The 26,119-nt window shown below is 44.4% G+C and overlaps 1 protein-coding gene across 1 annotated transcript in view; it reads right to left on the minus strand.

Moving 5' to 3' along the window:
* The window catches only part of LOC115948853 (adhesion G protein-coupled receptor B1-like), a 74,891-nt gene that overhangs the window by 9,140 nt on the left and 39,632 nt on the right, over positions 1 to 26,119 (minus strand). The window contains exons 8-14 of the mRNA XM_031064159.1: positions 24,952 to 25,050; positions 16,887 to 17,058; positions 15,663 to 15,758; positions 13,003 to 13,057; positions 8,759 to 9,435; positions 8,088 to 8,123; positions 7,366 to 7,470 (exon numbers count right to left, since the gene is read on the minus strand). Of these exons, the coding sequence (XP_030920019.1) occupies positions 7,366 to 7,470; positions 8,088 to 8,123; positions 8,759 to 9,435; positions 13,003 to 13,057; positions 15,663 to 15,758; positions 16,887 to 17,058; positions 24,952 to 25,050 (1,240 nt within the window). The remainder of the gene's footprint in view (positions 1 to 7,365; positions 7,471 to 8,087; positions 8,124 to 8,758; positions 9,436 to 13,002; positions 13,058 to 15,662; positions 15,759 to 16,886; positions 17,059 to 24,951; positions 25,051 to 26,119) is intronic.

Below are 26,119 nucleotides of genomic sequence, written 5' to 3' on the forward strand. Positions count from 1 at the left end.
CTGAGGGGGAAGCAGCAGCACCACTTCCAGTGCTATCAAAGCACAGGAGAAGCAAAACCTTGGCTTTTTTAAAAGCCTACAAAACCACAGACCCCTCTCGATGTCCAGCCCAATCTCAGGGATTTCTTTAGCAATTAACTCCCAGGGAGCAGCAGCGTTGGAGATGTTAAACCTGAGAACACAGATCTGCAAAGGAAAAATATTTCCTGTGTAGTACAAAGCAGCTTGAAAATAACCACTACCCTGCTTTAATGTGAAGAACTCTCAGCTACAAGAATTCAAAGCTGGGTAGCTCTGTGTATTTAGGAGGGAAAAGGGGAAGAAATTGAGTGGTGGAGCCTGCAGTCTGCCAGGCAAAGGTCAGGCTTTGAAAGGGAGAAACAAACTTGCAGCACGGTTTTCCAACAATGGGGTTTTTTCTTTTTTTTGGTAGCAATTGGGGAGGTAAAGAAGGAGTCAAAGTGATGGGAGTGATTAGGAAGGAAGAACTCTGCTGTCTGAGTCAGTCCCAAGCTAACATTCCAATATACATCCAAAATCTCCCTTATAGAAAGTGAGATTTATAATCCAAGTGGAAGCCACTCACTGCTTGTTGCAGCCTTAAAAATGAGGGTTTGGGGCATCCCAGACACCAAGAAAGCTTTAAATTTCCATCAGGATGTCTGGTGGGGGTGGCTGGGTATTTTGATGCAAATCCTGCTGTGCTTGTCTCCAAGTCTTTGGTTCCTTTGATGCTTCCTGGTTGCAAATAAGCTGTCAGGGGGATAAATATTCCACACACACAGAGCTCATTCAGTTTTCCTCTGAGGGGCTGCACCAGCTTCCAGTTTGGGCTGGGATTAAATGGAAGGGCAGCAGTGTGAAACCTCCACAGGTTTGGGAGGAGGGTGAGCACAGCAAACCAGCTGTTCCTGAGGTGCTATTTTTAGATTTTTCCATCTCTTCAGGTGGTCAGAGAAAATCTGTCCCAAATTCCAGCAAAAATGAGCAAAAAATTCCTGCCTACAACCGCAACAATTCCTTCTGAGTTAGGAAAAAAAATCACCTCCACCTTCCTTGCTTCACCTGAAGTTGAAGACTGCAAGGGAGAAAAAATTGACCACAGAATATCCAGAGTGGGAAGGGACCTGCCAGGATGTCATGGTAAGGTCATACAGAGATCTATCAGTGCATTAAAAAACTGACTTTTCAATTTGGCTGCCATCAGATCTTGCTGGATGTCCTCCTGCTCCAATCTTAATTCCCTAGTATGGAAAAATAAACTTTGGGAAATAATGTCTACATCCCTGATCAGTCCATACAGCCACAAATCACAGAATCCCTGAATGGTTTGGGTTGGAAGAGATCTTAAATATTCCCTCCTTCCACCCCCTGCCATGGGCAGGGACACCTTCCACTATCCCAGGTTGCTCCAAACCCTGCCCAACCTGTCCTTGGACAATTCCAGGGATGAAACATCCAAAGTTCCTCTGGGTAACCTGTGCCAGGGCCTCACAGGGATGAACTTTTCCCCAGTATCTCACCTAAATGTCTTTCCTTCAGCTCCTAAATCATCAGATTTTAAGGAAACACCAAGAGAAGAATGGGATGAAGGAACAGATTTTCAATCTCTTTAGCAAAAAGGGTGGAAAATTCAACCATCATATTTTATTTATTGTTGAGAATTTCTCCAGCTTCAAGGGTAAAATATGATTTTTAGAACCCCTTTTTGAGGGGTTTTCAGCCATAACACAAAGGTTTCTACAAGCACATGTGTTCTTCCTTTTTAGAAGGAGCACATGTGGTCACACTCAAAGCCATTTTGAGTGTGCCCACATTTTTCTGCTGCAGGGGTGAGGTGGCCAAGGCTTGAACACCATCTGGATGTGTAATCCTGTGTGCTTTGAACATTTATCCTTCTGGAAAATGCGATTTTAATCAGGAATAGTTGAGGGCGCTTCCAGTGGGAGCATTTTAGAGTTGAGGTACAGACAAAAGATACTCTGTGTCATGTGGAATAAATTCTATGAAATAAACTGGAAAAGAAAACATGGAAAAATCCATGTTTATTCCACAAGGGAGGGCAATTCTTTATTACTGTACTCTGAGGCTCACCTTGGTTCACCATTAGGAATGTGGCTTTGTTTCCAGCAAAATAACTGCAGTGAAACAATAACTGTGGCCAGTGCCACATCCCTGGGAATGCCTGGAATATGAGCAAGATTCAGACCTGACTGGCATTCCAGGAATTATCCTGCTTCCCACAATTCTCTGACATACCAGCCCCATTCATTAGGAAGCTGATGGCAGTGGGGACACCCCAATCCCAGCGGGATGTGGATTAGGACTCCTCAACCAGAGGTTGATGGAAAAGCAGAATTCATCCCCAAATCTGTCTCCATTTAAAATTCCCTACAACTCAGTCTCTCTTCCTAAGGGATTGGACAAGAGGAAATGTTCTCAAGTTGTGCCAGGGGAGGTTTAGGCTGGATATTAGGAAAAATTTCTCCACTGAAAGGGTGAAGAGAGGTGGGATACTGAATATTGGAACAGCTGCCCAGGGAAGTGGTGGAGTCACATTCTGGGAGGAATTTTTAGTTGTGGCACTTTGGGACACAATTTAGTGGTTGGACTTGATGATTTTAGAGGTATTTTTCCATCTTAATGATTCTGTGAGTCCCTGATTATGTTTCCAGCTCTGCCAGTTACTTCTCTGGGAGTGTGAGCAAAGGACATTTTTCTTTATCATGTGTACATAGCACTAACATTTACCCCAAGTTTCTATCTGTCAGGATACCTAAAAAGGAGGAACATATATGCTTGTATAAACCTTTGTGTCATGGCTGAAAACCCCTCAAAAAAAAAGAGGTTCTAAAAATCATATTTTACCCTTGAAGCTGGAGAAATTCTCAACAATAAATAAAACGTGATGGCTGAATTGTCCACCCTTTTTCCTAAAGAGACTGAAAATCTGTTCCTTCATCCCATTCTTCTCTTGGTGTTTCCTTAAAATCTGACAATTTAGGATTTCATGTGAAAGGAACTTGTGTTTAGTGTGACACGGTAAGTGCACTGGAGTATTGTGTGGATGGCAATTTACAATAAAATCCCTAAAAAAGTGATCCCTAAAAATGGCCAGCACCATTCCTAGGAATCCACATGATGCCTGTCCTGTGCAGACATTTAATTCCAGTTTCATCAGCACTTTTCTGACCTTGGAGCTGAGGGAGGAGAGAGGAACAGCAAGATCAGGACAAGCATTGTATCCTGGAAAGGACTGAGGACAATGGGACGTGCTGCCAGGAGAGGTTGGGAAAATGCCAGGCTTGGAGAGAGACTTGGGAGCTTGACTTTGTGGTTGTTTATTTAAAAGGGAAATCAGAGAGAACAGCAATGCAGGCAGATGGAGCAGACCCAGGAAATATCCCTTCTGCTTTGGGATGAGAAAGGGTTCAGGGGTACTCCAGGATCCTGTCATGACCTTGCTCATGCCCACAAAGCACAGAGCTTTCTGCTGGTTAAGGAATGTTTGGATTCTTGTCTGTTTTAGGTTGAAAGATTTAGCTGGAGGCATGTATTCTATTTCCCATCTGTTAGAGGTGGGGCAGTTATCTTCTGTTAATTGGGCGGTTTTCTTTATCTCTTCCACAACCAATCCTCCCTCCAGGAGATGTCTGCTGCTCATGGGCCAGTGAGTGTCACTGCGGGGCTGATAAAATTCCATCATCCCATTGGGAGATGCTCCACCCAGGGGGAGGAGCCAAACATTCCTACCTGGATAGAAGCTGAGGTTTGGAACACCACAGCAGCCTTTTCCCACTGGATTCCCAGAGGAAGACCAGACCCATTTAAACCACCCCTGGACCTTCAGAGGAAAACTCCACCCTTCTCCAGGATCCCTGCTCCAACAGAACCACAGCTGGCACTGCAGGAGGGCTGAGCCACCATGGAATGGGACTGTGCCACCAGCCTGACCCACAGGGTGTCAGGGCATATTCTGACTCTGTCAGTGGTTTGTTTTCTCTTTTTGTACTATTGCATTTGTATTTTTAATTTTCCTAATAGAGAACTGTTATTCCTACTCCCATATCTTTGCCTGAGAGCCGCTTAATTTCAAAATGATAATAATTTGGAGGGAGGGGGTTTACATTTTCCATTTCAAGGGAGGCTCCTGCCTTCCTTAGCAGACAACTGTCTTTCAAACCAAGACAGTGTCATGGAAGGGGTTGGGATAGGTCCAGGATGCTCTGCAGTGCAAATGAAAGCCAGACTTATACTAAAGTTTGTTTTATCACTGCCACCAGGAGAAGCACTCCATCATTTTATAACCTAAACACACATGAAAGGGAAAACATCCTTTTGTTGTTCCTTTAATCCTTGTTATCTGCTCTTTGCCTTCTGAGGCCGAGCTGAAGATGGGGCCTGAGTTCCAGTGGGGTTCTCAGCAGCAAATGGTAGAAAAAAGGCTGGAAAAAAACCTGTTTATTTGACTCTGTATTGCTTTGGATATTTTTTAAGCCAATACCCACTCCTGGCTTGCCAATCCTGCTCTTCACAAGCTCTCCCTCTCCTGTTACATCCAAGAGAAAATTCCCAACTTGAAAAAGATTCAGTCAATATGCAAAAGCCACCTTCAGAAACTCCTTTAGCAGCTCAAAGCTCTTTGATGCTGACAGCGGCAAGTTTAATTCTACACAGATGCATCTCTGAAATACTAAAACCTTCCCAATCTATAAACCCCTCCTGCAAATAGACCACAGATTAGCTTTTACACCTCATTTAAGCATTTTTTGGCTTTTCAGCTGCGTCATACTAAAATAACTGCAAAAAAAACAACCCAGAGAGGTGACACTGAGTGAGACACACTGGGATTCTGGGCCAGGCAGGATTCTTTGGTCTGAACGTACAGACCAAAGAATCCCGGTCTGCCTCTCACTCTGTTACACTGGAGAGCCCATAATGACACCTTGCCACATGCAATATAAATAGGATTTGCTGGGGTAACATCTCTGGACTTCAGCACAGCAATGTGGGGTCAGAACACATGTAAGAATGTACCCCCTGTTGACACTGTGACAAAATTATCCTTTGTCTCCTAAAAAAGGAAAAAAGACCAGACATTTCTCTCCTCAGTTAGGTGAAAAGACATCTCATAGGACCTTGAGGACTTCACCTCAAACTTAAGGATAGCCAATTGGACAGAAGCCAAAAAGTCCCACCTAAGCAATTTACTAGAAAAAGAACAGAACAAAGAAACTAATTGCTTTTGTGAGGTGTTTTACCAAGAATAAGAACCTCTTGCCCTGGCTCAGTTTTTCTCTGTAAAGAGCTTTGTTATTTTGCCTTTTATTAAAACTTTTCTGTTTCCAACACTGCCACAGAAGCCATCCTGCTGATTTTATGCCATCTGAAGTGACTGAGCTATCTCGGGTGTGATATAAATCTCCAAGAGCTTATAGACCTAGCTCGAAGAGACCTTTATATCAAACACAGACCAAAGGCTCTGTAGCGCTCTGCTTCTCTCCAAAAAACCCTCAAACTTCTTGTTCCATTACCCTCTGAGCTCTGCTCTTGCCTCCAAGGGAGTCCCATCAAAATAAACCCCACCAGTGCCGCATCTGCCACACTGCAGGGGGGTGCTGCATCCTGGATCTGTCTTAGGATCATGGAATTCCTGAGGATGGAAAAGACCTCCAGGATCACTGATCCAGCTGTCAAGCCAGCACTGCCAAGGCCCCCACTAAACCGTGTCCCCATCTACACAGTTTCTGAACACTTCCAGGGATGGTGATTCCACCTCTTCTCTGGGGCAGCCACCACCAATGCTCGGCCTCCCTTTCACTGCAGAAATTTTTCCAAATATCCAACCTGAACTCCCCCTGGTGCAACTGGAGCTGGTTCATCTTGTTCTATCACTTTTTACCTGGGAGAGAAGACTGACTCCCACCTGGCTCCAACCTCCTGTCAGGGAGTTCTAGAGACTAGAAGGTCCCCCCTGAACCTCCTTTTCTCCAGGCTGTCCCCTCAGCTCCCTCAAGCGCTCCTCACCAGACTCATGCTCCAGACCCTTCTCCATCTTTGTTGCCCTTCTCTCCCCAGCCCCTCAATGTCTTTCTTGTCATGAGGGGCTTTGATTACAAATCACCAAGAATTGTCATAATTAGCTCACCTTGCCTCTCTCCTGAGTGCAGGAAATTTAATTTCTTACTATCAGCCTGGCTCTGCTGTTTGTTTTTCTCTTCAGCTGGAGATGTAAGAATTCCTTGCAGCCCTTCAGTCCTTGCCCAGCTGGCTGGAAGGTGCCATCTGCCTGCTCTTCCTTATATTATTATTTACAACACCAATTATTAAAAAGGCTGCTGATAATTTTTTCCAGTCCCAGATCTCTGCCCCTAAGAAAGGCTGAAAGGTCCTTCCCTAAGTCTGTCTCCTTGAAAGAAGCTGCCTTTTCCCTGGAACTTTGCTCCTGGATATCACAGGACCACAGAATGGTTTGGGTTAGACAAGACTATAAAAATCATCTCATTCCATCCCCCTGCCACGAGCAGGGACATCTTTCACTATCCCAGGTTGCTCCAAACCCCATCCAACCTGGCCTTGGACACTTCCAGGGATGAGGCAGCCACAGCTTCTCTGGGCAACCTGTGCCAGGGCCTCAGAACCCCCAGAGGAAAGAATTTCTTCCCAATATTCCATCTGACCCAACTCTCTTTCAGGTTAAAGCCCTTGCGCCTTGTTGGTTGTCACATTCTTGTCACTACCTGACCTTGTCAAAGTGCCTCTCCAGCTCCTGTAGGGACTGAAAGGCCACAATAAGCTCATCTAGGAGTCTTCTCCAGGCTGAACAATCCAAATTTTCTCAGCCTTTCCTTATAGGAAAGATGATCCAGCCCTTGGAGAACCTTTATGGCCCTCTCTGGACCGGCTCATTCCCACATGCTCATATCACAGGTGATCAGCTGTCACAAATAATCTACATTTAATAGCCTCCATTCCCCAAAATGTGCTCCCAACATCACACCTTAAATCCCACTGCTGTGGCCATGCTAAATATCCCATCACTGCCACCTTGGCCTCTGCCTCAGCCTCACAAGGGAGGGGAGAGGCTTCCCCTCTTTCTGCCCTCTCCACTTTCCACCCAGATTTCCTCATGGTCATCCCAATTTCCAGCTCCTAACTAGGAGTGGATGAATAGGGCACAAAGAGATGCCAAGGACAGACAAAGGGAAAACAACACCATGGACAGACATGGGGACAGACATCCTCCTCCTGGGCTGCTGTGTGGTGCATGTGTGGTTTTTGCAACATGCATGGCCAAAAACCAATTTCCTGAATTTTCCCACGTTCCAGCTGGCACCAGAGGGCTTCTGGAAGTGTCTGACTAACCTTGCTGTCCGTTGTTGGAGACTCCTTCTCCTTCTCTGCGTGCTGGAGTTTTCTGTTCAGGTCCTGGAACATGTCTTGGTGACGTTTCCTTGTGTGCATGATTTTCTGGAGCAAACACAAAGGGCCACAGGTCAGCAAACCCTGTTCATCAGGAGCATGTCCTCCCACCAGAGTTACATCATTTAACCCTAGCTCTGTCTCCTTGCAGGTACCTAAAATACCTTCAGCATTTACTGAGGACCCACTGCAGCACTGCCTTTATTTTCAAGGTGAGATGGTGGGAGAAAGTGGAAAATACTAATTTTTGACCTAAAAAAAACCCCTTAAACTTGCAAAATTTTATGCTGCAGAATTTGAGCTTGACTGTCAATGCCCTAAGGAAGGTTTGCTGCCCTTATTTAACTGATACCTGTCCCCATGCCCAGCCTTTCCTCATTTTGTCACCCCTGTAGATGTGTTCAGAGCTCAACCAAACATGCAGAATTTAGGTAATTTCATTAGAAACTGTTCCACAATCTCATTCTCTTTTTAATTCGACCAGTCTGCATTTCACTTCTACCTTCTGCTGCCCAGAAGGAGAGGAAGGGCAATTTCTATAAGGATTTCCCTTTCCATGTATGAGCAGGCTGAACACGGATTTCCTGTGCTCTGGCAAGGGTGAGATAATTGGAGAGGGTGGCTCAAAAAATTTGGGACCAACATTCAGAAAGGGATGCACTCACCTCAAAATCTAACTCTGCATACCGGGATTTCCGCCTCTGGGTATTCAGGAGAGAAAGAGATGGGTAAAGGTTAGTAAGAGGATAAAACAGGAAAAGTCCTTCTCCTTTCCCTTTTTCTACACCTTTCACATGTTTTTCTGGCTCTTCATGATGGGAAGTACCAAATATTTTGGGTTATTGAATCATTTATGTTGGAAGGGATCATAAAATCAACTAGTTCCAACATCCTGCCATGGGCATGAACACTTTCCACTATACCAGGCTGCTCCAAACCCTGTCCAGCCTGGATCACTGGGGTGTTCTCATCTGTATCATGATTGAAACCATTAAAACGAGAAATAGGGCAGAGGATAGAAAGGGGAAAAGATAAGGCAGGCCATGTGCCTGGCATTAAAACGAACAGTCTTTGATAAATTAACTTTTTTTTGACTTTGCAGCACCTGTAGGGCTAAAAACAGTTGATCCAGCAATGGAATGTGCTCTGGAAGCTGTGACATCACATTCCAAAATATCACCACATGCCAGTGGTCCCTCAGGGTAATATGACACTGGCATTGCATTCTGGGCTACGTTTTCCCTAAAGTTCTCCTTTCCAACCCCCTGAAGTGGTGGGATTGAGGGCAGAACACCACCCTGGGCTGGCCACCACCCGTGGCCATTTCCATGCTCACCTCCAAGGAGCTCATGGAGAGGGTGGAGACGGTCTCGCTCTTGGACACCACACCTGAGTTCCCTGAGTCACCTGTGTCACACAGGCTGTTGGGAATCTGTGACTCGTTGGAGATGTTCTGTGGAGCCAGCTGCTGCTGCTGCTGGATCATGGAGGAACCCTGCGCCTCACTGCACGCCATGGTCACCGGCTCCCGCGGGGGACTCTTGACCACGAAGCCGGGGTCGGTGGCCATGCTGAGGTGGATGAGCCGTGTCTGAGGCATCTGGTCGATGTTGATGCTGTATTTGCTCTCATCCTTGGGTTTGGCCCTCAAGGTGGACGTGTTGGTGGGCAGGATCACGTAGCTGGTGTCCAGGGTCTGCTCCTGCGCCCGCGAGAGCTCCGAGTCCAACTTCTTGAAGATGTCCCCGTCGCAGATGTAGATGGATTTCGGCGGCTGGTTCTTGTCCTTCTTCAGGGTTAGGGAGTGGTTGCTGAACTCGTTCAGGTTGATGGCCCCCAGGTAGTGTGGGGAGCCCTGAAGGTGCATCTTGGAGACGTTGGCTGGAAGACTGTTGAAGTTGGATGAGCCTTTCTGGTGGTTGAGTTTCAGTTTCTCCTCATCGGGCAGCGACGGGCGCTTCAGGGTCCCCGTGATGGTTGAGGTTCTGCATGTGGTGATGTCTTTGTTCAGCACTGGGGAGACAGAGAAGTGTCCTCAGCACCTCACCTGGGGTTTTGTTGACACATCAAGACACCTCCCACAGTCACTCCACACCAGCACCTCTCCCAGAGAGGCACAACTGTGTTTAATGTTATTTGTATTTTTAAAATCCAGGATACCGAAAGCAAAATTAAAGCTAGGGAGGAAAAATCTTTGTTATTTTGGGAGAGTTCTCTGTGATGTGAGTTTTCCAACACAACCACGGCCAAAACTCCCATCTAGGCCAACATATTGATAACAATACCCTGAAAACAAAGGAGATTTTTAGATGTTTAGTACATCTAGTATATGCATGTATATATGAAATCTATACATTATTAGCCTGTGGAGTAGAATTCTTTAAAATAAAAGGTTACTTTCGTGTAAAAAGATTATTTTGATTCAGGAAATAGCTGAAATACAACATTATCAATGATTCATACAACTACAAAATAATCAAATGGCCTGGGCTGGAAGAGAACATAAAAGATCATCAAGTTCCAGCCCCCTTCAAATTTAATTTTTTGTATTAACTCACTAAAATACTTTAGGTTGCTCTTTTCTCTTAACAGTTCCAGTGTTAATAAATAGGTATTTTGAAACACAGCATATTTTGTTATGAATTTTAAACTGTTCTCCATAAAATCTTACATTCCAGCAATCATGGTAAGTCTTTGTGAGAGCTCATTATTTAGCAATTTTCAATTCCCCTTCAGGAAAGCAAGTGGTGATGGGAATATTCCTTAAAAATCAAGGAAAATTTCAAACTGAGGAGGAAGTGAACACGTCATAAAGGACATTTGGACACTCATTCCCACACAACACTGCCCAGAAAAAAATAATTTGCCCCTTTTCCAGGCATAATAATCTATTGCTCAGTTGATTTCAGGCTGCAACAAAGATCTTGGGAAAATAATGATGTCAATCTTGATGTCTCTGCTGGGTGGAAAATCGGAAAACCATGGAAATCAGACTGTGGGGCAGGGACAAAGTGTTGTGGGCTACTTACCCAGGACGTCAGCACAGCAAAAGAGAAAGAAATGTGTGCTCCCCTTTCACCCACCGCAAGGAGGAAATAAAAATAGGTAAATAGATCTTTTTTAGGACCAGGGAGAAGCATTTTTGGGGTGAGCTGGCATTATTCAGAGGTGGGATGGGCATCCCATGGCACTGAGGACACGCTGATTTTCCTACCAGCTCTGAGTGGGAGTGAGGGAAGATCAAACTCCCCCCTCAAGACTACAGAGCATGCAAGGCAGGATCAGCAGGGCACCAAGGAGAATAAAAAGAGCTTGTAAAGAGCTTTTAAAGCTGAAAACTCTGGCAGCCACGAACACCTTGGCATTGCTGGGATAAATCAGAGCAAGTCAAACCCTTCCCTTGGGAGTCCCAGCAAGGTTTATTGATCCAGGCTGTTCTCCATGCTCACATCAGCTGCAGAAAATACGTTTGGAGAGGTTTCCACTTGGCAATCTCCACGCAAGGAGTGGAATGAGCCTTCAACACCAAGCCCTGGAGCAAATCTAACCAGGGGATCAATGTGAGGGGGTTCCGAGTGGTCTCAGCCACGTCTCCAATCCATCACAAGAAGGGAGATGGTACCTCCAGGAGAAATGATGGCCAGAAACCGTTGGACAGGTTCCTGGATTTTATTATTCAATAAGCAGAGTGCATGGGATGATGCACCACTCCAAAAGGTCTCTGAAATGAGGTTTATTATTAACTATTTATCTTGGCACAATCTAATGGCACTTTATGAGAGGAGGAGAATCTCCAGGCAGACAAATACAAATTCCAGAGTTAGATGCTGGCAAAGGAGGGGAAGCTCAGGCTGTTGGCAAGCTGCTGATCCAGGGGCTCCTGCCATTAAATCATGTGAAACAAATCAGCTCCTTTCCTTCCTCTGGGAAACTCAATTTGGGATGAAGAGGTGTGGTGGCAGATCCAGAAAGGCTCCTCTGGAGGAGGAATCTGGGGTCTGCTGGGGTTTACAGCTGACTCTGCCTGGTGAATGTTCCCTGAACATCCCCTCAACTCAGACACGGCCCCACACACACGTTTTTCATCCGTGATTTCTTGGGACTGAGATATTTGGTGTCAAAAGAGAAGGAGGGAGACAAATGAGAAGAGGCTGACCGCTAGAAATTAAATTAGAGAGTGTGAGACAGAAAAACAGAAAGAAAAAAAAAATTGAGAGACCCTGAAAAGAGATAAATGGACAAAAGAGACCGTGAAATAAGATATCACAGGGTAAGTGAGATAAATATACTGTGACTGTGATAAGCACAGGGAGAGGGAGTGAGGCAGAGAGATGGACAGGAAAAGATAAATAAGATATAGATAGATATTAGACAGATAAATGATAGTGACAGTGATAGACAATGCACAGAAACACAGTGACAGGGACAAATGTTGACAGATAGAAATACATAAATAACAGGTACAGCAAGACAGACAGCTGAGGACAGAGATAAATAAGTGATTGTGAGACAGAACGAAAGAGATGAATTATAGATAAATACATTAGAAGCAGATAAATAAATGATAGATGAGATAAAGAGAAGGATAAATGAAAAGGACAGGTAGATGTTTATGGAAAGAGAGAGAGGAGGGGAGAAAGAAAAAAGGCAGGGCAGGGAAAGGAGGAAAGAGAGAAGGAAAGAAGACAAGAAAAAAGGAAAAAAGGAAGGCAAGAAAGAAAGATTAATAAAAAGACAGAGAGAGAAGCTTTGCCATAGTGGTAACAACACAGACTGTGCTGTCCCTGGCTTGGGAAGATCCTGGTTTGGAAGATATGAATTATGCAATTCCCAAGCAAGCTGGTATTTCTCTTGCTTGGCAGAGGGGAGAAGTCTGGGAGGGCAAATGAAAGCCTCAGTATCTACAAAGGGTAAGAAAAATAACCTCAGCCAAAAGGTCAGGCATGCCAGGACCAGGAGAGGATGAAACCTGCAGAGAGGAACAGGCAGCCAGGGAGAATCCAGGCAGCACAGACACCCCTGGGATTATTGGGAAAAGGGGCTGTCAACTCATGCACATCCTCAGGACCCAGAAGAACCTGTGTGATGAACACACAGCACAAGGGAGCAGGCAGAGGAGGAGAGATCCAACCACTTCCAGGTGCACAGAAGAGCCTGGAGCCAGGTGGAGTGGTGGGAAGGCTCTCCACATTCCAGACTTTCTACAGACACCCTTCACGAGCACAGAGCTGCCTGAGGTTGGCATGACCCCAGCAGGGGTTGCTGGCACAAAAGAAGGATCACAGTAGGAAGAGATGGATCCCATCTCTCCTTCCTTGATGCTCTTCTCTGCCACTGTTACATGGCAAAAAACAACTCCTCAGAGGCAAGGCTTGATCTCAGTTAAAAGGCCAAAAGAGCTACAGGAAAACAGGAAAAGCAAAGGGAGAATTCAGGGTGTTGCTTTCTTTTGGGGTTGAACGAAGGGCAACCCACGTGAGGACATGCAAGGCACCAGGACACACACAAAGGAAACAGAAAGGGAAGAAAAAAAAAATGGCCTAGTTCAATCCCCAAACCAGGTCACTTGCTGATTCTCACCTGTGATGTGCTCACCTGATCTACAAGCCATGTCCACGTCCTTCTCAAAATCGGTCTGAAAGACAGAAAACACAGAGCATATGGTCAAAAGGGGGTGGTGAAGGACAGAAAAACTTGGAAAATGCAAAACTGTCACTTTGTTAGTGAGGTGGGCACAGCCTTTGCCAGGAGAGTGGAGGGGAGAAGTTTGGCTTGGATTTTCAAACATGGAAAACACACCATGTTTTTCCACCTGCTGGCTTTTGAATTTTATCACTGATAAAGCTGGAATGCTGCTTTTCAACTGTTCATCTGCTTATCCATTCTTATTCCTGGGCTGCAGATTAAAATATTTTGCTGGAACACATTTATGCACACCACTAAAAAAAACAGGGAACAGGTTCCTGGCCCAAAGTGTTTTGGATGTATCACTCCACACATAAATTTAAGTGGATTCCCCACCCTTTATTAAAGAGATCTGGGGATCCTGCTGGGATTGCTCAACGCCCACTGGGCTTTTTTGTGATCTGTCACCAAGCCACAAGAAGTGGGAACAAGTCCTCTGCTTCTGAAACTCTTAACACATAAAATCAATGGCTCCCACAGGCACAAAGGCTGAATAACTTTTTCAAGCGGTCTGCGCAGCCAAAGGGAACTCCTTCCTTCTCCCAGGAGGAGTTAGTCCTTTTCCTGAAGCTTTGAGCAGATAACATTTCAAAGAACTGGATAAACTGAGTCACAGCAGGCCGTGAGCTTTCATGGAGTAATGGGGAAGCTGCAGACTGGCAAAAGGTGGAAGAGTTCACTGATTATTTCTGGTATCATTTCAGAAAGACATTTAACATAATTGTATTAATGTGACAAAATTAAATCCATTTGAATACTGAGAAGAATGTGGGAAAAATCCCCATCCCCCTGGGATAAACACTTAAATATAGCAGGTTGAGAAACAGGAGTTTTTTAACTATCTCAGCCCTCCTGATATTAATTTCCCAGTAAATTCTTTGGGATATCAAACAAATCTGAAAAGAACAGAAGAGAAATACGACTGAACTAACATTTGAATGGGCAAATGGGATGACACAGAAAAATATAATCTCATTTTCATGATAGGAGTTCCAGAAAAAAAAACCAGTTCAAGAGCCTGCACTAGTTCTGCTGATAAATAAATGAAAGACAGGTTTATATTTAATACCAGTCAACAAGATTTTGTGGGGAAAAAACAGTTCTACTCAGCTAAGCTCCTTTTCACTAGCTGGGCAGATTTGGAGATAAACAGAAAAGGTAACAGCAAAAATGTCATCCTGCAAAAGCTTTTGATTCCTTCGGTGATTTTACAACAAAATAACATTGTACCCCTCTAAAAATACCAGTGAGGAGTCATCACTTACAGCCAGATTCCACAGCTTTTTGTGCTGGAATGTGAGGAAAGCGATTGTAAGCTCCCTGCTCCTCCACACACCCGTCAGCAGCGCAGGAGGAAATGCAACACTGCTAAAAAACTCGTGGCTGACACAGAATTTCCCAAAGTGGCTGATAATGAATGGAAATGTGGAGTTGTACAGAAATGCAAAGCCCTGGAACTTGGGATGGCGACATCAGACTGACAAGCACAGGATCCACCTTTTTTTCAGGTTGCTGAGAATCTGGAGGGGGTTATATAAATAATTGGAGGGCACGTGATTTACAGAGGGAGAATAAGAAAGCTCTGGGTGTTAACTTATGGAAGAGACTGGGTTTGATTGTGGTGTCTATTACTGAACAAGCCAAAGCACCAGGCATGCAAGGGGCCCTCTAATTACCCACAATTAGGCAGAGCGAGAACCTGTCTGAAAATAAGGAGACTTTGCATTTAAATGAGAAATGAGGCACCTGTTTTTAGCAAACACCACAAGGTGTGGTGGAATTAAAGCTCTTCTGATGTCTTGACTCCAAGATTGTGCTGTTTGAAATGAGGCCTCGTACCCAGGCAGAAACTGCTCAGCACAGGAGTGACTGGCAAAAAACATCACTGGGTTGTGCTGTCGCTCTAATATTAACCAGGAGCTCTTGGAAGTTGCTCAAATCCTCTGATTCTCCTGATATCTTTATCTTAACCTCAGAAATTAAATGTTTCTTGCATCAACTACATCATAACAGTGGAGCAGATGCAGGACGAAGCCCCACAGCCTATTCCTTTACTGTTTGCAAAGGACTTACACAACAGGACCACAATTTACAGAGCTTAAACTATTCCCAGTGAAGCAAAGTGTGCTTTTGAGAGAAAAAAATCCCTCTGAGACAGCATTTTTTATGGTAGTAACCCAACAGACTGTAATTAAAACAGTATTAAACTACAACTTCCTAGCTCCAGCCAGAACAAGGCAACTTGGTGGGGATTAAAAGGTCTGGAAGACATGGGAGGTGTATTTTGGTTCTTTATTTTTCTGGGAAAGAAAGGATCTCACCAAGATGTCTGCAAAACCTGGTGTGCGAGCTTGAGAACCTTAAAATTGCAATGCAACGCCCCAGATTTGTGTGAAAAAGTCCATTTTAAGGGCTGTGTTTGCTCAAGCAAAAGTTTAAAGGAAATAAGACTGGTGAATTCAGGACCTGGGATGGACAGAGCCCTTTGATTATCAGTTATGAGTTAAAAATCTCCAGAAACCCCCTTGTAAAGGGGAAGTGGGAGATTTCCCTACCATGAGCTGAGCGTGTCCGTTCTGAAACGACCCCCCTGAGTCTCCATTCCCTTCCTCCTGACGATCCACAACCCGGCACTTCACAGCATCCTGGACCTGCAGGAACAGATTGGCAAAGGTCAGAGTCAGACTGACCAAACCACCTTAAATTCTGCTGAAATCCAAAATAAAAACAGCCCTTGTTAGATCAAAAGGACATGGACCCTGCTTTAGCAGCATCCAGGCATTTCTTTCACACAGTTTATGTGTTATATATTTCACACACTGAAGAGCAACTCTGAGTTTTTCCAGCAACCCTGGGTCACTGCCTAGGTCACTTCCATTTGCTTGATTTATACAGTCAGGAATAAAATTGTCCTTTATTTTGCAGCTTGCAATATGTTTCAAATGGATGCTGCTGCATTAATCATTGTATTGGTGTCTACAAAGTCTGATCAGGATCCTGTAATATAAATCTGATCCCAAACTCACTGAAATAATTGGAAAAAAAATCCTGGTGGCTGCAATGGGAGTTAAATGCAGACTCATATTCATAATGCAATTAGTGGAAGGAGTCTCAGCCAAGCCACTGGTGTAATTCCATTGATTTCATTGGCCTGACATAAGAAATTAATCTGTTTTACTGAATTTAAAGGAACTGTAAGAAGATAAAATTAATGTTGAAAAAAAAGCCCCTTCCTGTCTCTGTTATTAATAGTCTCTCCACTCCGTAGGATGAAAAGAATAAAAGAAACATAAAAGATTCGTTCTTTTCTTCCCTGATATAATTCACCATTTTAAATCTCCACAGGGAGGCTGAAGAGAATTTCCTCAATTTCCTTGCCTGATTATTGCTGGCTGCACTTCCTAGCTGGAATATCAGGGTGTTAATGCCAGCACAGATTTCATCCTGCAAATCTCAGTGCATCTCGCCTCTCCTGAAATCGCACAAATCACTTCTTTAATGTGGCATTTTTTGGAGGTGGGGTGTGAACATTCTGGAAATGAGAATTCTGCTGGTAAACAAGCAAAGCCTGACATGCTATCCCATCTCACCAAACTCCACCTGATTCACCCCTCCTTCCCTCTGACCGAAAATGTCACGGTCATTCTTGTGGTCACGATCTCCCCCAAAGCGAAATTTGTAGGGTTAGAGAAGTGACCAGGCTGGTTGGGCACTTTTCCAGGTGGTTTTTATGGGAAATAATGTTAATTATGTAACAGATAATGACTCCTCCCTCTCACCTCCCGCCTGAGGATGCAGTGGACCATGACGATGACAAATCCCTCCAAGGAGTCGAAGACGGCGAAAAGGATCTGGAAAAGCGCCGAGCGCCGGTCGGTGATGGCCAAGACTGCGGACATCCAGGTGAGAGCCAGCAGGGGCAGCACCACGCAGGAGCTCCAGAGGGATGCCCTGTCAAGGGAGAGGGAAAGACAGCTCAGCTCCACCTCACCCACTCCCAGGTGGGGTTCAAATTCAGCCTCCTGATCCCACCGGGATGCAGAGGGTTTCTCCAGACAGCATCTCCATGAGGGAGACCTTTCCTGAGCCCCTCTCCCAGGGAAGCAGGAGGAGGCTCTGCCCACTCATGCCACCCAAACAGAGGGGACAACTTCCCAACGGTGCAGTCATGCATAAAACTGGAGGTGGGGAGGAAGGATGCGGATCCCTCCCTCCCCCTTCCACGCCCTTCCCGCTCTGCCCCTAATCCACCACCACTGCTTTTCCCAAGGGAAGGAGACAAAATACAATCACTGCAGGTTGCCAAGGGGGAGGGGAACAGTTGCAGCAGAGACTGGTCTGTCACGATGGCTGTAGGTACTCAGGTCACAGACACTGGGACTTCCACAGCACATGGAAGACACCAACACTGGGACGTGTCACGCTTCCGAGTGACTCAAAACGGACAGGCAGAGAGCTGATGTGCAGACTGAAACATTTTGCATTTCTCCTTTTAATCTACAGATAATGGTCCTCATGACACTGGGGACTAAAACCTGACCTGACCTAAAACCTTTCATTTCCCTGTGGTCAGAAAATTTTCAGCTTTCTTGTGAGATCTCCCCAGATGATGCTTTGGGAAAAAAAACCCAACTTTTTTGTTCCATGTTTGATCATTCTTGTAAGTTTATTCCTGCGTGGACATTAACTTGAGATTCAAGCCACATCTCCATTCACAAGACAGAAAACTGGACAAAAGTTTTCTGTGATGCTGCCCCAGGAAACTCCACTTTAGCTGTGAATGATGGCCCTGCAAATGGGAAAGCAGCTCTTTTCCCAAGGACTCTTTAGCCATCCATCTCTCCAACCAAAAAAAAGATCCCAAACAATTTTAACAGCTGACTAGGGAGATTTTAAGCTGTCACTCATCCCACCTATTTGGCACCAAGAATATGAGGAGAATTTCTCTGTGGGTTTTTACCTAACAAACCAGGGAAGGCCTCGAATAACAAGAGGAGCTACAAGAAAACCTCCAAATACAAACAAATACAGGCAAGACAAGAAATTACAGGACAGATACCATGAAACACGTTCAGCAGTACTTACATGGGACTTGCTCACCATTTCCTGATCTATGATCAAAGGTTTAATGTTTTCTTGCTGGTTAGCTCACAGACCTCAGTGAGTTTTACCTGAACAAACTGGAGCTTGGATAGAGGTTTGGACATCAGGATAGAACACCCTGGCTTCATTAAGGGTTTTTGAAGGATTGTTAACATCAGTTCTGCAATGACCACACACTAAAGCGACAGTTTATTTTTATAGTCAGAATTAGGCCCTGTTTGCAAAAATTCCTACAGCTTGTCCACACTCGGATCTGTTCCTTCATGGTATTATTAAGGAATTTAATTGACCTAAAGGAGCAGGGAAATGGAATTATTTTTCTTTTTAATTAGAACAAGCATTATGAGACCTCTTTGTAAGGTAAAGGCCATGACATAATCCAATACCTTGTAATTTTATCTTGGATGGCAAATGCTGCTCTTTAATGCCCAAGACAAACTATAATTTCAAAGTATTATTTAAAAATACACAAAAAAAAACCAGCCTGCAACCAAACAATCCTAAAGAGAAATAACTTATTCCAATTCTCCAAAATCTGCCTCATTACACTTAAATCTCTCTTTGCTTTCATTTGTGGTAGTGCCTTCATAAATCTGGCTAGGCAGCAAATGCATGAAAGAAAAAAATCAGAGAGGCAGAAATGCTGAATGGAAAGATAAGATTTGGTTGAAAAGGAATCTTTCTAGATGTGTCTTCCATGAAAGTGTCAGCCAACACAACATGGCTGAATAGATAAAATAATTCCAGCAGCTAGGGGAAACCATCAAATTCAATAAAAGTTGCTGGGAAAGGTCTGTAAGGGACAACTCTGCTTCCTGGAATTATCTGGAGCTCCAGAACACTCCTGGTACACTCATTCTGTGGATGTTACTGCCACCAATGTGCAACCTGGCAATGGATCTGAGCCAGGTCTGAACCAAATAATGGAATCTGGGTGGGTTTTCCATTCCTGAAAAGAACTGCAGGCTCATAATGACAACGATCTGGATCTGGACCCAAGACTTAGATGTGGATCTGGGGTTACAAGGGATGCTGCTGAGAAGGTAAATTACATGTAAATTATGTTTCTCTTCAGCAAATGGTCAGATTTGAACCCACTGGTTTCAAAACCTGCTTTAAGAATGAATTCTTTGAGTCAATTTGCTCTGCCCTTCCAACCAAATGTTGAAAACAACATCTGCCCTTCCAGCTCAGCTGATGACCACATATTCAGATGGATCAGATCAGGATTTTCCCAAGTTGTGCTGACTTACATCAGCTCAGAGTTCTGCTCTCTTTGTGATTCACCTTCCAGGTGCCCTCTCAGCAGCACTCATCCCTTACAAAATTGATGGAAATTCTGCTTGCTACTTAAATGCATCATCTTTATTCTCAGGCAGCAGGTGGCAACAGGTCACAGGAAATGGATCTCACTCTAATTTCACTTGCAGGGCTGTGCTTAGATTTTTGAAATATTAAACTCCAAATTAAAAGCTCCATTAAAGAAATCTGGTACAGGCTGAAACTTCAGGTGAAAACTCACAGGAAGACAAGTGGGTTTTCTGTGAGACTGCCCTTAATTCTACTTGCTGTGAGCTGAATTCATAGCAGGACTCATACTTCAACCACCTTCCCACCTGTCCCTTTTTTCAGAAGGCACAGTGAATCCTTAAAAGATCCCAGAATTATTTATAGGATTTAAGAAATATCACATTAGGGTGCTTATCACGAGATGTGATATTAAATGATCAACTGTTATACAAAGACATTGTGACCACCTAATGGCTTTTCACGGATTAGCCATGATCAATAAATCCATTACTTTTATTGCTTGGGACAAAGGAATTAGTTGGCAGAACCTCTTATTTATCCCATTTATGATAGCCCTCAGGACAAGTGACAGCAGCATCCCATCTGAGGTTGGAAAAGACCTCCAAGATCATGTCCAAACTTTTCCCAGCACTGCAAAACCCAGCGCTAAACCATGTCCCTAAGTGCCACATTTACACGGCTTTTAAATCCTTCCAGGATGGGGACTCCAGCATCTCCTGGACAGCCTGTGCCAATGCTTGATTATCCTTTCAGGGAAGAAATTTTCCCCAATATCCAACCTGAGCCTCTCCTGGTGCAACCTGAGGCCATTTCCTTTCATTCTGTCTCTTGATAGGAGAAGAGACCAACCCCAACCTGGCTCCAACCTCCCTTCGAGGATTGATAAGGTCCTCCCAATCCTCCTTTTCTCCAGGATAAACCATCCCAGCTCCCTCAGCCATTCCTAATATGCTCTAGAACATAGGATCTACCATGGGAAACACTCAGCCTTAAGGAAGCACACACCAGACCCTGCCCTGGCAGCAAGGATTCAGCCAAAATGACACAATATATCTGTGGCTTTGTCCTTTTTGTAGCTGGAAGCATGAAGAGTCTTTGTCTTTGCAAAAGAAGCAGAATAAATGGATTGCACTTAGAGGAAAGCAATGGAAAGAGCAAAAAGAATGGCTTTGGAGATAAAGATCTACATGAAGAAAGATGAAGAGTCCTGCACCCTGAGAAAAGGCAAGTGCAGGGGGACACACAGGACATGCCAATAAAGATGTAAAGGGCCATTAGAAAGGGCAAAGTGATCAATTATTTTCATTACTCAACCCTGAAAGAGCAGCAGCAACTTAAAGAAGCTGCAGAAGGAAAAAAATCACTTTATAATTCAAAAGCAGCTCCTGGAGGTGAGCTCTTAAAAGGGAATTGGTTGCTGGACTCAACAAATAGCGGATGGCTCCTTACACACCAGCAGTTCTGCTGCAGGAAAATCACAGTACAGGGATGTGCTTTATTTATCCTCTCATGCTTCTCTGCTCCTCTGACTTGTATTCACAGAATTACAGAATCATGGCATGGTTTGGGCTGGAAGGGATCTTAAAAATCATCTAACTCCACCCCACTGCCATGAGCAGGGACATTTTCCACTAGACCAGGCTGCTCACAACTCCATCCAACCTGGCTTTAAACACTTTTTAAACACTTAAAAACTGTTTCTCCCGAAAGCAAGAGTGTTGTCCCAATGTTAGGGGCACTTTCAGAGCAAACCCCTATAACTCAATGTTCATATAACCAAGATAGGAAACCTGTAACTAAAAAAGAGGGGAAACTCTGCTTGCTCTTCCCATGCACAGGCAAAAAAAGAAACACCTGCTGTGATTTCTATTCTCCCCTAAAAGATGATTCCACTCCCAGTAGCTGCAATAAAAATAATAAAATTAGGGGAACAGGAAACCAAATGCCTCTAAACTGCCCTAAGCAGCCTGGTCTGGTGGAAATTGTTCATAGTGGGGGGGTCTGGAATGAGATGAACTTCAGGGTCCCTCCCAACCCAAACCATTCTGTGATGATTTTATGATACATGAAACAGGCAGGTGATGAGGCAGCTGTGACCAGACTGCTTCATTATTATCCTGTAATTAAGGAAGGTGTTCTCTGAGAGCCCAATAAGGACTTGCAGGATCCAAGTATTATCCCCAGGTAAGGATAAGATTTCAAATTCCTTGAGCCATGAGGACAACACTCTCCTGAGGAACAGTCTCCTTCCTAGACCAGCCATGCATGGAAGCACTGGCTCACATTAATCCTGGAATTACAATACAGGCAGAAAATTTGACATCCAAGACTCCCTAAAAGGATACTGAGCCAAGAAAAAGGGCAAAACCCTTAGATGGGAGATCTGACACATGAATTCCTAAGGATTTAAGAGGAATGATGATGATAAGGGTCATGAGGAACCCCTGACATTGGCTCTTGGGTGGGGTGCCTGAAAAAAATACACCATGCCAGGGTTTTAGTCTTGGGCCAGTCTTTCCCACTGGTCAGAGCTTGAGAGTCCAGATTTCCAATGAGCTGCTTGGCAAGGATGCATAAAATCATGGAATGGTTTGGGTTGGAAGGGACCTTAAAGATCATTTAGTTTCAACCCCTTGCCATGGGCAGGGACACCTTCCACTAGAACAGGCTGCTCAGAGCTCTGTCCAACCTGGCCCAGGACACACTCAGGGATGGGACATCAACTTCCATCTGTCCATCCATCCATCCATCCATCCATACATCCATACATCCATACATCCCTCCCTCAGCACTCCCTGCTATCTGCAGTGGATTCCCTCATTCACAGCCACCACCAAGAAAAGCCAAGGCCCTGAGACACATTTTCCATCTCAGATAAAGTAATTTTCACAGGTAGCAAAGACAAATTAATTACAAGGCAACATTTCACTGGCTGAGGGTGCCCTACAAGCAGCAATAAATGGGAGGAAATGTGGGAACAGAGGTCTTCCAATGGCAAAACCAGCCCAAGATCTTCTTCATCACAGCCTAAAGGGAGGGATTTATTTAACCCACACCTGTCAAGTCCAGCTAACCCCTAACAGGTCACAGGCATCCAAAGATTTCCATTTTTCATTCCCCAGGTCAAGAAATCACACAATTAATGTGATTATTCCACTTCTGTCACTTTTCTCTCCCATCAGTTCCCTCTGTTTTCCTTCCTTTACACATCCCCTTCTCCAACCACAGATCTCACCACAAAGATTTCCAAAATACAAGAAAAACAGTAAAAAGAACCTATTTCTCACTCCATGCTATCCCAGAAATAAACCTCAGGAATCTATGGGAGGGAAGCTGGGGTGAGCATAAGCAACCCCAGCAGGAACAAGGCAGGAACACCCTTGATGTGCTCTGCACTAAAAAAATTATGGCTCCTTCCAGGTCAGGGAGGAGCCAGGAATCCTCATGGCATTTAATCCACATTTAAAGACTCCCAAATTGAATGGCAAAGCTGCTGCAAGGTCTGGGAGAAGAGGGCCCAGCAGAAGGGTGGCAGTGGCATGAAGAATAATAATTTTTGCCTTTTTGGCAACCTCATTTACAAGAAATTTGGAGGAGGAAACCCAGGAACAGTTCAGCTGCAGGATGAAGTGGATCACAAGGGGAAATGAGTGAACTTGTTCGTGTATTCCTCAGTGTTCCCTTTGCAAGGATAAGAGCATGGGACACTTGAGGACAAATAACAAAATTGATACTGAACACTGTCATCTGAGGTACCCAATCTGCTGGGAAACAAAACAGAAAAAAATCCTCTTACAAGAGCCCTCCAATTTCTGTCAATCCACTTAAATTAGAGAAGCAGGATGAATAGGAGATCTGGCTTTCATATCCCTTTTTTCTTCTGGTTTGGAGATGAATCAGAATTTGTGATTTATAGCAGACCAATGTCAGACACTATTGGAGAGGGACTTGAGACTGTTCAACTTTTAAAATTAATTTACTATGAACAGAAAGGCTCTCCTATTTAAGAGTCTAATTTATTAATAGTAAATCTACTGCTGGCTTAACATTGCCCTGCAGTTACAGGAATCCAAAAAGCAGCGAGCTGCTCATTCCAGACTTGTGGTACACATGTCTGGACTGATTCCATCTCACCATCTCAGCTGGGCACTGCTGCAAAAGGTGAGTAAACAACCTTAGCAGTGAAAAATAAATCAAATTTTGTTCAGTTCTTCGTTTCACTGAGAAAACCACAGAACCATAAAACGGTTTGGGTTAGAAGAGGCCTTAAAGAACATCTCATTCCAACCCCCTGCCACGAGCAGGGACACCTTCCACGTGCTCTTGAGTTGATTTTCTTTATCTTTGTACATTTTGAGATCTGGCAATCGGCTGCCTCTTTTAGTTTAGATTAATTAAAAGTAGGAATTTTCAAACTGCAAATGATCTGAGATTGTTTGCCTCTCACATTTTGCATGTACTAATTTAGACATCAAAAGCAAAGTGTAGCATCACTTGGATGTGATACAGGTAACAACATTTCCAAAAGGCAAGGAAGAAAGACAAACCTTCCCTCATGACTCTTCCTCCAACCTTAACCTTTGTGAAAAAAGCCAACCACATAAATAGCAATTTCTCCAGCAGAACAAAGCTCTGGAATTATTTTTTTCTTTTCTTTTTTTTAAGCTAACTCCAGCATCATCTAAGAAGAGATTTAACAGCATTTGACTTTTGTAACTCAGAGCTATGAAACACTTTAAGATTTTAAGAATTAATTCCAAGTGTTTTCAGGGGTCCAAAAGAGGCAGTCAACACTTATCAAATCAGACCTGCAGGCCTACAAGGTATTAAACTTAACTTCAGCATTTCACAAGAGGAGAAAAAACCCACTTAGAAGTGATTCGCCAGCTCACTTAAACCACACTCAGTGCTCTGCAGCCTCTGGAGGAAAACACTCAAGCAGGTGCTCAAGTGGTTGACAAAGCTGGATTTTGGAGTCCCTGTCTACCACCAGAATTACTGGGAATCACAGCTTTAACTCCGGAACTCCAAGAACGGAGCATTAAACAAATTAAACACAACTTGCAACAAATACAGAGTCCCTTTGTCTTCCATGGGCTGGTCACATGCTTAAATCTTAAATCTAGGCATGTCAAAAAAGCGCTTTTCAGGATCCAGCCCATCAGCTCCAGGGGTGTTGCAGGAGCCCTGCCCTACTCATGGCCCACAGAATGAGGTTGGGGAGAGCTGGGGGATGTCAGGGAGGTGGGCAGGGACATGGGGACAGAAAACAAACACAGGCTGGTGAGTGCAGGGAAATGGAAGAGGGAAATAAAAAAAGGAACTGAAAAGCAAAAATCAAAATGAAAAGGAAAAAAAAAAAACAAGGGAAAAAAAAAGAAAGTGGAAAGAAAGAAAGAAAGAAAAGAAGTTGACTTTAGAGGAACTAACATGGCGTTACTGGTGGCTGTGGCCGAAACTTCAGCAGAAGAAACTACTCCACACTTGGAACATTTGAGCGTCATGCCGTAAAGGGGCACTGCCATCTGACTGCAATTAAAACCAAAAGACTGAAACAAAACAAAACACTTCGCTCATGAACACAAACGTCGAAAGGAAAGGGAAAGAGAAGCCAAAAAGAAAAAGGAAGCCAACCAACCATACCCAGTTTGGGAAGAGAAATGAAAGACAGGCAGGAATTAAAACTCTCTCATCTGTACCACTCCAGATGCGGGGAACGGGGGGAAATGGACAACTCAGATTTGCTGGTGCTGCTGGAGAGGGTGGAACTGTGTTGGTCAAAGTCTTGCCAGATTCAGGGTGTCTCTCTGGCACCCAGGGAAGAGAAACCAGTACTGCTCTCCCAGTCTCCATCTCCTTCTTTTTGTTTTGATTTTTTTGGGGTGTTTTTGACAAATTGCTCTTTTCCCTCCTGGCCTTTTTGCTCCAAAACAAAAAAGGTGGCAGGGTTGTGCAGTAGAAGGCAAGAAGTAGGGCTGTGGGGGCTGTGCCTGCTTATCTGCTGTCCTAAAGCAATGAAAAGGATAAGTCACTTATTTTCTCTGACTGGGAGCTGGTGAGACCAGGACAGAGGCCACTCTTTGGTTTTTGGTCAGAGGCCATTTTCTGGTTTTTTGGTTCCCTCCCTGATGCAGGATGGGACTCTTTTATGTCCTGAAGTTAATCCTGAGCTTGGGTGTTTCCTTACCCCCTAACCTGCCCTGAAAGGAACCCAACTGGCTGACTGCTTCTGAGACATCCCCTCTCTCACATCCTGCTCTGGAGCCAAAACCATCTTTGGGATGAACTCTGAGAATTATTCCCACCTGCGGCTCCCACTTTTTTTTTTTTTCTGGATGGGACCAACCACAGAAACAGCCCACTGAGGGCTGCTGGTATGAGGGGATCTGCTGAAGCACATCCTTGGGATTTTTAGCAGCTGATGTGTGGGAACCACCCCCCATTCAGCTCCTCTTCGGGAGCCCAGAAGCCACATTAGCTTGGCACTGGCCCTGTTTCTTCCCAGAATTTACTGTTTGTGTGCTCTCCCTGGTCTGCACAGATCCACACCCACGGCAGATCTGGCTTGGAAAATGGGAATGAGCCTGGAAAAACATCC

Source organism: Geospiza fortis, unplaced genomic scaffold (genome assembly GCF_000277835.1).
Source record: "Geospiza fortis unplaced genomic scaffold, GeoFor_1.0 scaffold600, whole genome shotgun sequence".
Lineage (NCBI taxonomy): Eukaryota > Metazoa > Chordata > Aves > Passeriformes > Thraupidae > Geospiza > Geospiza fortis.